Source organism: Alligator mississippiensis, chromosome 1 (genome assembly GCF_030867095.1).
Source record: "Alligator mississippiensis isolate rAllMis1 chromosome 1, rAllMis1, whole genome shotgun sequence".
NCBI lineage: Eukaryota > Metazoa > Chordata > Crocodylia > Alligatoridae > Alligator > Alligator mississippiensis.
Window position 1 is genome coordinate 38,379,943 of NC_081824.1, and position 13,505 is coordinate 38,393,447.

The window sequence follows — 13,505 nt, forward strand, 5'->3', positions numbered from 1 at the left end:
TGCCTCCTGAGCCCCGGGCCTTTCAGTCAGGCAAGTCTTTAGCCACCCACAGGAGTTTGGAAATAGGCTTGAGGGCTGGCTGCTTGGGCAGCTTACAACTGCTGCTCTGGCTGCTTTAGCGGCACTCTTTCTGTTTGAGTGCGGCTCAGCCCTATTGTCTTAATGCAGTGTAGTCAGCTCTGCAATAGGCACTCATGGCCTCTAGTCCTTGGGTTGCCTATTCACTTGCATTCAGCTCACCATGGGCAGCTCCCCCTCCCCCCTGCACACTCAGGGAAATTTCTGCTGATACTTTCCCCTTAAAATAACAAAAGCCCTGGCTACCTGTCACTGAGTCTGATCCCTTAAGCATGTGCTGAGCACTGCTAGTCCACAATGACAGCAGTGCATTCAATACAAAGTGCAACAACCAGTGACTTTTACTCAGAAACCTGAAGGAAGTTCATGGTGCTGCCACCACCCGGGTTTTACACAATAGCCTAGTATTTAAAGCATCTAACCAGGAAGAGGAGGAATTGGTCTCTACACCTTCCTCACCCTCCTTCCAAGTAGAGTTTCTTAGCCACCATGGTATAACTGGGAGAAATTAAGCCATTCATTGTATAGACCAGACCAGAATCAAGGGGCCAGGAGGACCATAAGAAAAAGGAAGCCTGACTCTGTGACCAGATGATTAGGACAGGGTGGGATTTGGTCCATAGAGTCAACGGTATTTAGTAGTGTTTGGCAGTGAGTTTTCATCTGCACCCCAACTGGGTAGCAGGGGGTTTCACCTACGCTGCAGCTGAGCAGTGGGGAGAAGTGTCAGCAACTGTAACAGCAGCTGTTGTGTCCCAGTGCCAGCCCTCCTCAGACCCAAGCTGGGTTATTCTGGTCTACTACCAGAAAATGTTTCTGACCATTGAGTTATAGCATTCAGCCAAGAAGAAGAAGCCCTGAGTTCTATTTTCTATCCAATGACTGTCTAATGTAAAATGCAGAAATGCCCACAGAGCAAAGACAGGAATTTAGGACTCTCCCCTCCCTTGTAACTTAATGGTTTCTAGTCACTGTGACAGTATCTATCTGTGGAGGGGTGTGCCACTTCTACTCCATTCAATATTCTAACATATAATCCTCCTGAACCCCACTGATCCCCATCCTGCCCTCAGGCACTTGGTGGGGCCCACAATCAGAAAAAAGCACATTTGGGGATAAACATGACGTATCTTTACCAGTGATACTTCAGTTTTTTATAATACTTACACACCATAGAAAAAAGGTTAAGCCACTTACAGTTGCACAGAACTTTTTGTTTTTGTTTCCTCCAAAACCCAGTGCATACATGCATGTTATTTGTGGAGAAAAGAATTTACTTAAAATCCCTAATAGTGATGTGAACATAGTTGCAGTTAAGGTTCTAGACTGGATGATACTCAGATATTATACTACGTGGCATATACCATAAATGCTGAAAACATTATTAAACGGGCATAATAATGTTTCCTTTCCCTTATGTTTTGAGTGCATGTTGTTAGTTATCTCTCCTTTATTACGTGTGTGTCTGTACAGCAGTTACAACAATGACAACTTTGACTTGCTCCGTCAGTGTAACTGCAATATAATCGCATGTAGGCTGAATTTCATCTCTGCAGTTAAGGTATTTCATTAAAGCAGTTTGAGATTATCACAAAGTTTGAGAGAAGACTGGGTCTCTTTTAAAGGCAAACATGTCACAAGACACAAAAGTCCAGCTATGCTTTACTGTACCAATGATGGCATTTATTTAAAAAAAAAAAAAGAAAATTTCAGTTGTTTGCAACTGACAAATATTCATGACCTGAATGCTGGCCTGTTTTGATCCAAGTTCAGTTTGATAAAGTCTTTCTACTTCTGTGCTTTCAGTGGCCATCTTCTGAAGCAAAGATCACTTTTCTATTCACAATATTTGCTTTTTCATCGGTTCTTTCATGGAGTCTATTGGGACTCTTCAAGTTGTTCCTTATGAAGGGAGGCTGCGACCTTTCTGTTGGGCTAGATACAATATGAAGTACTTTGCTCTAGTTTCTCTTTTTTTTTCATAGGTATCTGTGAATGTGCTTGGCTTTTCACGTGAGCTTCATGTCAAACTTCAGAGATATCAGGTTCAGTGCTATTTAAAAATGAATCTTTTTCAGGTTATTCACCTATGTTTTCTTTCTCTTTTTTCCACTTCAGATTTTGAGCTTTTCCTACAATCTTCAAGGGCTCTGTCTTGGAAATATGTTTTCTTTTTTAATTTGCAATTATTCCAGCAGCTATTACCTGCTGTCCCGCCACTATAAAAACAATTCCTACAGCAGCTCCCCTGGATTATACATTTGTGTGTCTGTTCCATATCTCAGTGTATCATACATAATCTGGGACCATGCAAAAACTATGTGGCATATCCAGGCCCAAACTGTCTGTCTTACAGGACCACAAAACTTCAGATGCTTGCTTTTAATTTTGTACAATGACTGAAAGTCAAGGTGTGAGGGTACCTTAGAATGACAACGCATAACATAGTAGCAGCTTAATATTCTGATATGAAGAAAGAAGCCCTCTTCTGGGAAGGGGCAGAGCACTCATAGTACCTATAGAGTAATCTTTTATTAATTAAGTTTTGTAGAAATATGAATGGCCTATTGTAACAGGCTACAGGCTTGCAGCCTGGAGCAATTAGCCAGCCAGTTAGCAGGATGTCCACATAATGGGTTGCAGCTGGCCCAGTTAATTATTAAATGAGGGGACTTTGACTAGTTGACCTGGAAATAAAAGGGAACAGGAAGTGAAAATGAGTTGGGGGGGACTGGACTGGACTGGACTGGACTGGACTGGACTGGACTGGACTGGAGGTAGGTAGGTAGGTAGGTAGGTTTCTTTGCAGGGAGAGGCAGGTGGTTTTAAGAGAGAAAAGAGTGGAAGGTGAGAACCAGATTTTGCTTTTGGGGGTTTCATTGTGGACTGTATGTATTTTTCTGTTGTGCTCTGAGGAGTGGATTGACCTAGGGCTTCAAGCTCAGTTTGGATTGTTTTGCTCTTGGCTGAGGCCTGGGAAGCAGAACAATCTAGGCATTACAGCCTGTATTTCTGAGCCCACAGAAAGACTGTTGCTGGGACCAAATTAAAAGGCTCAAGGACTGATTTGAGTCAGACAGAGCCAGGCTAGCTGGCAACCTACTATACCCCTGTTCCAAAATATTTTCATGCTGAGTCATTTTAATGCATATTCTCACTGCTCTTCCTCCTATTCTTGCTCCCCCTCCACCCATTGCTACTACTGATTTGGATGGTTTATATATTTACATGCATGTGCGTGCACACATGCACCCCCCTCTCTTCAGTCTTCACCCATACATTAGCTTGCTTTTGTCCCTGCTACACTACAGTGGTTAAGGGAATAGTGGCTTGATGATGGATCACTTCAGAAATGGACATCGTGCAAGGAAGTGCATAGTTTGTGGGAACACTGGACAAGTGGGCAACAGGCGCTAGCAACAAAAAGCAGTGAAAGAATTAACATAGTAAATCAAAAAGAGATGAGAAGGAATTTGGACTTGATTCCGATCTGTCATAGAGTGAAAGTTCCAGTATCACCTGAGTGGGAGGCACTGAGCTGACTTCAGAAATGAGAAGGAATTTAAAATTCCTGTGCAGTGGGTACATATCCCTGGAGCCAATCCCACATTTCTCTTTGCAACCTGAAAGTTGTGCAGAGATCTGCAGTTCTGACTCTGATACCTAGACACGCTAAGAAATGATATGGTCTGAGTATCTGGACCCCCAGTTCTTGCCTAAGATGAGTGGGTTTCAAAAACTGTATGGAACGGTGCTAAAATTTCCAACTGGAGAAGCATGTCTGAGGCACAATGACAGTACTGAGTTCCATACAAAACACAGCTATTTTCATTAGAACACAATAATTTTGGTTCAGGCTGAAGAAATTCTTTAAAAATGTTCTTTTCCCCACATACTAATCTTCTTTTTTCTTTCCATTTACCCATGTCTCCTTCTTAGCACATCACTAATTTCAATCGAATTACATCATGACATTGCTTAACATACCTGGCATATCAAGTATATTTTGATTTTTGCTGTTGTACTGAATGTAATAAAATCTGTAAATTCATATACACACGTGCAATATTTTTACAGTGGTCACTCCTACAGGCTTACCAACTGCCTGGGGTATACTAGCTTTGGTAAGTATATGAGGCTATATATATATAATTTAAATCTATAACCTTAGTGTTTTCATGACCAATTCAAAATATATGTTTTTGATAGTCTTGTTTGAAGCTTGGGAGATAGTTGGTAAAACAGCCAACAATATCTTTTCACAATCAACTTGCTTACTGTGTTAGTTGAGTTTCCATTTAAATGTAAACCACTGTCAAAGAGAGGTGAGGAAGCTCCACTGCTGTGATCACTGGATGGTCCAGGGGAACCTGAAACCACAGGATGAAGAGTAGTTGCTTAATTACATTTAAGAGGCATTAAGCAGGTAATAATAATTTCAATGGAGGTGGGCTAACAGCATAAGAGTTTGTAATTTTTACTCAACAGATGAAAACACCCATCTGACTGCATTCAACGACATCTGTCTGAACATATGCTGCATTTGAAAAAGGGGATATAGGCACCTAGACAGCTCTACTTACAGATTTGTGTTCATCGGAATTACTTATGTGACTAACAGCCTTGTTACACCTTATGCTGTGAGCTGCATAAATGTTGATCAGTATTAGGTTGGAGTTTGGAGCATAGGTTGGAGTTTGGACAAAGCGGGTATCAAATTAAGGTACGAATAGCTAAATCACATTGGCGCACATGTAGATGTTAATGCTGTGTCAATGGATACACATTGTGTTAATGCACATTAGCATGTCTGCTCACGTGCTAATGTGACATAACTGTTTGTGCCAAAAGTTAATGAACCTTAAATGTACGTTAGCACATCCATGTGTAGATGTGCTCCTAAATTGCCTAATGCAAGGCACATTAAGCTCCAGGGCTGGGCTGGGTTGGGCTGCTCTCTGGCAGTCCCTAGCTGCAGGTTATAAAAGCCTGCAGCCATTTTGTACCTTGGGGCACACTACACAGAAGCCTGCTGGAACATGTGCAATTCCTGGGACCAGTGCAGGCCTTGTGTGGCCCCCTGGACAGGTCACAGGCTGCCTCTGCATTGCATGTTCCTTTTCCACAGCTGCTGCTTGGCCACAGATGAGTGTTTGATATCGTAGCTCAGGAACCCAAGTGAGGAATGCAGGTGTGCCCAAGGCACCAGGAGGATCATCAGCAACTGGGCATAGTGGCTTGGGCATCTGTCAGCCTGCACAAATAGCTCATTGTGCATAGCAGGGGCATGCTTGGGGCACAGTGGGGTGGGGTGGGGGGGGGCAGCCCCAGGGCCTCTCCCCAGAGAGACCCCTAGTGAAGAGGGCAGGGGCATGGCCAGCTCCTTGCCCCAATCATCTGGGAGCCCCATGCACCCTGAGCCTGGGCACCATGGGCTGGGCGGCAGCAGAGCAGAGCAGTTAGATTGCACCAACTGCACACCATGGATGGGACCCTCCTGATCCAGTGGCTGGTGGTGGTGGCAGAGGAGTGGGAACTGCTGTGCCCCTTAGCGCCCCCCTCCCCTCATTGTCCCCCACCCTGGGCTCAAAATCCAGAAATATTGTAAATAGCTTTCCAAATGTAAGTGGGGTTTTTTTTGTTTTGTTTTTTTTTTTAATCTAAGATTATAGAATAGCACATTATACGATATATTATACTAGGAATATACATAATTAAAAATTTTTATGCATTGAGGACCAAACTTTTTGGCAGACGTGCCACAAATTAGGCCTATACTCTCCCTGAATACCACTCCAGTACCTTTCCTCTGCCCGATTTGGCTGCTTTGCTTTTTGCTCCTGTCCCATCTCCCTCTGTGGTACCTGTAACCTCCCTGATCTGCCAGGTGCTACACACAGAGCCTTTGCGTTCTGCTTGAGACATGTGCCACAGGTTGGCTACCCCTATTGTAATGCAGTGATAAGAAGGCAGATTTAAGGCTGTGCTTTCAATTTTAAGCATCCAAAGACCAAGAAATGCAAAAATTAATGATAAAATCTAGGCATTACAATAATAAAGTCCATACATGTAATATTCTTCACACATATTGGCAAATGTGCTCCTGGTCAGCCAGGCACCAGGGAGCGGGAGATTGCTCCTTGCCTCCAGGAGCTACCTGCTGCTACAGCAGGCTCTGCCACTGGAGCCCAGGCAGGGACAATGTCCCCATTCCCTGACAACAGGGAGCTCCTAGTCCCTGCTCTGTGATCATGGGGCCTGGGCTGGGAGATCCTTATCTCTCAGGCTGAGTCCCACAGTCACAGGGCCTGGGCTCAGAGATCCTTATCTCCCAGGACCAGCTCTGTGGTTGCAACTGCGGGACTTGGGCTGGGACATAAGGATCTCCCAGAGCTGGTCCTGAGATAATGGAGCTGGCGCTTGGAGATAAGGATCTCTTAGCCCTGGATCCATGATTGCAGAGCAGGGGCTAGAGCTCCCCTGGCTGCTGTAGGGGCCAGTTGCAGGGCCACAGGGAGTAGGAGCAGTCTGCTACTAGGAGCTGCAAATCTGCTTCTGCATTCCTGCACATGTAGACATGTGCCTGGGAGAGTTTACTCTCAAGTAGTTTACTCAACAGTAAGCTGCTCTCAGATCATTGCACGTGTAGACACACCTGCTAAAAAAACCTTCTCTGACTGTCCCTGATCTCCACAGCTATGACTTGCCACTAGAGGGCTGGTAAGTAGGGGCTTGACTAGGGGCTACAGTTCTGAGATGTCCATACAGAACAGGAGGGTAGGGAGAGGAGGCATTGCATCCTGGGGGTGCTGGATCCTGACTGAATCTTGGATTTCTGGGGAGTGGCCACACACTTTTGAAACATGAGCTGGGTAACATGGATCAAGAGAAACCTTCCCTGGAATGTTGTAAATGTTTGTGAAACCACCAAGTGAGAGCCTATGACCTGAGTGTTATTAAGTTAGATTTGATAGACCTGCTAATAAGAAATGATTTACAGGCAATTTCAAGTGATGGCTGCAGACAGAATAATGAATGTTTTGATAAAAAAATGTTTTACTGCAAGATCAAGGTTTTTTATTCATTTTTGCCAATATGTGCGAAGAATATTACATGTATGTACTTTATTATTGTAATGCCTAGGTTTTATAATTAAGCATACAAAGATCAAGAAATATAAAAAATTAAGTTGAAAGCACAGCTTTAATTCTGCCCTCTTACCACCGCATTACAATAGGGGTAGCCAACCTGTGGCATGTGTCACAAGCAGCATGGAAAAGCTGTGTGTGTAGCATCTGGTAGGTCAGGGAGGTTAGGGGGTTTTCTCCTTGTTAGGGGTCTACATGTGTGCTACTTCAGTTACTAATTATGAGTAAATTTGCTACTTGCATTTGCAAGTAACACATTTATTCACAATTAGAGCCAATTACTGTTGTAGTGTCTGTACCTTGTACACATGGACCTGTACTGCTCAGTAATTAACTCTGTGTGGTAAATAAAGCATCTCATGCAGATTTGCCCAGACTGAACCTGTACCTACTCTAAACTGGATCTAACACTAAGAGAAATCATCATTTCAGAAGCTTAATGTTCAGAATGTAACAAGGCCTTTAGGCTGGTAAGATGCTAACAAAACTGATTTTAATGGAAACTATTTATACATTTTGAATAAAAACGTTGCAATTAATGCGATCAGTCTTAGCTTTCTATTCAATCAATTTCCTATTAGTATATCTCATAGGGTTGATAGCTCAAATCCCCAAAACAACTCCTTATCCTTAGAAAGAAATAGTAACAAATAATCTACACTCAATGCTAAGATTCAACAAAAACCTCAGTTCATATTGACGTGCAAACAGCTCCCTAGATTAAAAAAAAAAAAGAAATGAAATGCCTCCTATCTACTACTTGATTCTCCGTTCTTCTGAAATAAAGCTTCACCAGCTTTTTTCTGTTGTACAGCATAACAGCACAATGGTCATATGAACTGGGCATACATGCCAAATACTGGATGTTTGGCACAAAAAACATTGCCACCCAATTATTTTCACACTCAGTTCAAATTTAGGTGAATACCCTCCAACCCCAACAGGAAGTGCAAACTCAGCAGATGCACATCACTGTACTTTTCAACCAGTCAAAGATTGTTGCACAAGAGTCAGTCAGTCTAGTTTACATAACACAGTAAAACAAGCACCAGGATCATGTCTAATATCAAATCAGTGTACCATGGATAGTCAGAGATGCCTTTATTATTTATAACATCAGAAAAGAAGGTCCTGATGTAGCCTGAGTCATCAAAATTAGCTGGATAATGCCACAGGCATAATCCCATTTGTCAGGGTGCTTATTTCATTATAAACATTCTCACAATAAAACAAGAATGAAGAAGGATGAGACATTTTGTTTTGGTCTGGCATCAAGCCTGAAATGCAAGAGATGACACTTCAAAGAAAAACTCTTGCAAATTTCTAATTATACTTTAAAAATCCTACTCATAAAACTCCTACTCATCCTTCTCATACCTTAAAAATCCTACTCATCTTCTGAAATGGAGTGTTTTCTTCAAAAACATGAATCTCATCCTTTCTGCTTGGGTAATAAAACTCCCAAGATGTAATGTAGCCTTCAACATGCATGTCAGCAATGCTTCTTCTGTAATGGCCCTAAACCTCTTAGCATTTTCTATCTTCCTTTTTTTTCATGTTTTACCTTCCCCATATGCAAGTGTAGCAAATTATATCCTGGACTTGATTTTTGTCAGTCTAGATATTAATAAAGTGAACAAAAGAAATACCTTATAATACTGGACTGGGTGTCTTCTCCTAATTTCTGTCCCCAAAATCATAATACTTTCTGTCCAGCAGTGAAAAACATGATATGATCTTCCCCTAAAAAGCTCATAGAAAAAGGCCAGTCCCAAAATAAGCTTTTCAATAACCCCACCCCACCAAACAGGAATGAAAACACTAGTTTGGTAGGTTACAAAGACTTAAGAATTAACCATAAATGCACTGGGGACTGAAGTCCCCACTCTTTTCCTAATTTCTTTTGATGTCTCTGGTGACCAGGGAAGTAGGAAGAAAGTAAACATAAGTATTGGTGGAAGAAAAGAGGAGCAGATATTGAGAGAGACTCCAACACAAGGAGTTCTTCTGAAATGTAGACCCACAGATTGAGAGGAAAGAAGATGGGATTATTGGTAGGATTTTCAAAATTTCCTCTCCCAGACGCTTTTGATAATCCAACCCTATATTTTCACTACCCATCAAAAAGTTATTAAAAATGAAAAAGTGTGTGAGAGAGAGAATGAGAGCAAGAGAAGCCTGTGTTAACGGATTGTTAGGGTTGCATGTATTCTTAAAAAGAGGATAATATTTTTCAGCAGAGACCATGAGCCATTCATTACACAGGTATGCTCTATGGGGATAGATTAGGGATACATAATGAATGAGTCTGTAGCATTTCTTCCTTCAGTTTATCCATAGCTACTTGTCCCAGGCCTAGTATCCTTGTTTAAGCAGTCTTCTTCCAGGCTCCTTCTACTGGTTTCTTTGGCCAGACAGCAACAGGTTCCCCTCTTTGTCTTATTCTCCCACACTAGTCTAGTTCAACCTTTAGCTCTCAATCTAAAATTTCCTCCCCAGGCTTCCTGCCTCAATTTCCTCCTTCAGGCTCTGCACCTTCCCCCATTTCAATTTCTCAGGCTTCTTCATGTCAGCCAAGTTGCTCCCTCCTCATTCTGGCTGAACAACAACAGCAGAGGCATTGTGAAAACAGGAGATGCAACCTCCCTGGCTGCTTAGGGAAAGTCCCAAATTCTTCAAGCTCAAGGTTCTGTCAGTTTGGACAACATTTTTGTCCCTGATCCAAAGTATGCCCCTGATCAAAAAGACTGTAATTTGAGCTGGTTAAAAATTTCCCAGAAGAACATTTTCCCATCATAAAATGTCAGTTCATCTCAACCAATGTACTGAAGTACACTTTTATGGTCAGGATTCTTATGGAAAACTACCTTGCTTCTTGCCAGCTGCCCTACCGGGAATTCCAGGTTCCTGACTTTTTGGCAGCCTGAAGGGGACTGCTTGAGAGGTAGCAGCCCTTGCTCTTGAGCTCGTACCTTTGTGGCCTGCTTAAGAGACTGAACTTCCAGGGCTTCCAGGTTCTGGGACACTCCAGCTCACCGGGCCAGGACTCCTAGGGCTTCTAAACTCCTCACAGCACAGCAACTGTTGCCTCAGAGTCAGGTTTCCTACCTTCCTGGCTCCTCAGCAGACTGGATATCCAAAGAGCTCCAGTTCTTAGGCCAAGGTGGCTAGCAGTCCTGCCTCTGTAGAGTCTTGGAAAAACTTCAAAAAGGTCCAAATGAAATGTCATTTTCACTTTTTCTCAATTACATTTCGGAATCCCTATTGCATGGGCAATATCAACATTTCATTTTTCATTCAATTTGGGAACAAAATTTTATTTTGAAATTCTGCAGCTTCCCACAAAAGTGTAATTCCAGTTTCTCAACAGTTCTAGTGGTAAGAATGTATTTAACATAATAACAAAATATCTTTTTCTTTTACCCTTCCCTTAGAAATGGCTAAACAGTCTTTGCTGCTTTTTTTTTTTTTAAATTCTATCTGAAACTATGTCCACCTTGGAAAATTTTAGTCCAAAAGATGCAGGTGGAAAAGTTATGAGCAACTAAAAAACAAGTCACAGTGGATGTATTAGACAATTTTATCAATAATATTTCTATCAGTTCTATTCAAGAATCAATTCAAACAGACAGACATCATTATCTGTTATCTGTGTAGGGTAAACTTGATTCTTTTTAAATAATGCAAAAAAATCCTTGGGCACTTATACATGTAATGACAGCATAGAGCGGGGGTTGTTAACTGGGGTACATGTACCCCCAGGGGTACTTAGAAAGGCCCAGGGGGTATATACAAGCAGGCGAGAATGGATCACCACCACCCACCATCTTGTGCCGCTGCCTCCCAGGAGCAGGGCCAGGGTGAGGCAAGGGCAGTAGCGCCTCTCTGCAGGCCATACAGGCACTGAATGGCTGGCTGGATGCAGGGAAGGTGGGGGGGAAGCTCGCATGCAGTGGCCGCTACCGCCACCCAGCACCGCCACGCGCCACCTCCCTGCTCCATGTTCAGCCACGTGCCACTCCCTCCCTCCACTCCGTGTCTGGCCGCCAGGGATACACTTACCAAAAAAAAAAAAAAAAGTTGAAAACCCTGCCATAGAGGCTAAAATAATAACGAGACACTATTTAAATATCAAATAAATACTTATAGTTTAATTATATCTTTTTTGTGCTTGTTTTTAAAATAAACCTTGTCTCATTACACATTTAGGGTTTTTGGGTTTTTTTCCTATTTCCAAACTAATCCTTATTTATGTGAATATGTTTCCTATTAGTCATTCTTTGCCAAATACTTTGGACAGAAAAATTTCAACATCAGAATTTGATTCAAACTTAGATTAGCCTATATATTATCTGAAGCAGGAAACTATTTGCTTACATCACAGCAATGGTTCTACTCTGCGAATGGATGACTGAAATATCATAAAAAGAACACCAAGAATTAATTCATTCTCAGTTTTAAACAGTGAATACAATCAATGTATTTCTTCTGCATGTGAATCTAGACAGAAGGTAGGGAAGGGTGGGTGGAAACTTAGGGCCCTGCTACATGTTTAAATAAAAGCTGGATAGAAACCTGCTACAGAGTTGTTGAATCCAGCTGGGATTCAAATCCTTGGAACTGCTTTTGACAACTCTGATAAATTTTTTATGTCCACCCTTTATAAATGACATTCTGGTTACTTTGTTTTGTAGAATCTGCTTCTTTTCACTATGCTATTGTAAATGGAATCACGGATTGGATACTACACACCTATATTAAATAATAAAGTATATTACATTGTAGTCTATATTATGTAGGTAAGCATTCAAGAGTAAAATTGCTGCTTTGCTGGTGTCTTCTCATAAAAAGAAATATTGCGGAAAGGGGAAAAATGATTTGTATCCATTAATTTCCTCTTACCTAATGGGAGCTTTAGAAATGATGGAGCTTCCCTGAGGTACTGAACAGTGATGGTAACTTCATCGCCAGCATTCCTCAGTAGATGTACCTGTCAGTATGACAAATAATAGGTACTTTACCAAAGAACAGGCCAGAGAAAGCAAAGTAGTCTACTACAAAACCTACATCTCTGTTGATCTGTTAGAAATCCAATACTAATGATTATTATTGAAATTAAAAATATCTTGAGGGTCAAGCCACACCAGCAAATGATGAAAGCAGGTATACACATCATTATTAGACATCTAAGAAGTTAAAAGTCAATGAATGCCCTGAGTTTATATAAAGACTGAATACAATATCTGAATTATTTTATGCTATACACCTGTCACAGGATGGTGACTAACGTGTATATATATTTCATACTATATAAAATGATCAAAAATGGTTATTACATTATTTCTCTCTCTCGACTGATAAGAATTGGTAGCAGGCTCTTGTTTTTCCTGGCTATCCAGAGCAATTCAGCTTAGCTAACAATATAGAAGAGACTAATTTTAAATATATATTGAACTAAATTAATAAAAAAAGGTGTGATCCCTCTAGCCTTTTAGTATACTAAAGAAGGAATTTTTGTTCAGATACTCAGAAAAAGGGACCTATGGTGGATCTAAACTTCTCTTAAGGGGGGAGACTGTATTTCCTGGTTACAGATCCTGGAGGTTCCAAGGGAATATAGCATAAATGGTACTGAAGTTGCTTGTACATGGCTAAAACTATCTATATGTTTTTTATTTCTTTCTTTCACATTTAATAGCAGTAATCTACAGGGGTGACATAGGGGCTTAATCTTTTGTGCTAGAAAAGGGAGCTGGCAGCTCCAAAGTGATCATACTGATGGAAGAAAACCATTAGAATGTAGTTCCAGAGCCTAGTGAAGGAAGGAAGGGGGACTGAGGCTAATGTAAGAACCACTGGCCCTATTTGTATTGAGAGGACTCTTTGACCAGTAAACATTTTAACATTAATTCTTTAGTTTCTTTATTCAGATTTCTCAGCAACTGATGATTATGACCATATTTACTCAAATAGAAAATGACCCTGGTTGTAAGATGATTCCCCAATAATTAGGTTCTATATATGAAAAAAAAAATTAGAAATTTGTTACAATTTTCCAAGTATACAATCTAATTTTTGGAGGTTTGCCTTCAATTTGTCCTCCTCCTACTGCAAAAGCAAGGAAAGTAAATCTAGGGGGTCAGGTAGTGCCTCACCCCAACTTTTTTTCCCTGGTAGCCCCTTCCCTCTCTCCTTACTGTCAAGCCGTGTTCTCCCTGAGTACACAGAATTGAGGAACACATTTGAAAATAACAGCCTTGAAATTAAACATGACTGTAG

The 13,505-nt window shown here is 41.4% G+C and overlaps 1 protein-coding gene across 1 annotated transcript in view; it reads right to left on the reverse strand.

Annotated features, from left to right (window-relative positions):
* Positions 1-13,505, reverse strand: part of SNTG2 (syntrophin gamma 2) — a 625,784-nt gene that overhangs the window by 203,784 nt on the left and 408,495 nt on the right. The window contains exons 7-8 of the mRNA XM_019492704.2: positions 12,129-12,216; positions 4,357-4,448 (exon numbers count right to left, since the gene is read on the reverse strand). Coding sequence (XP_019348249.1) covers positions 4,357-4,448; positions 12,129-12,216 — 180 coding nt within the window. The remainder of the gene's footprint in view (positions 1-4,356; positions 4,449-12,128; positions 12,217-13,505) is intronic.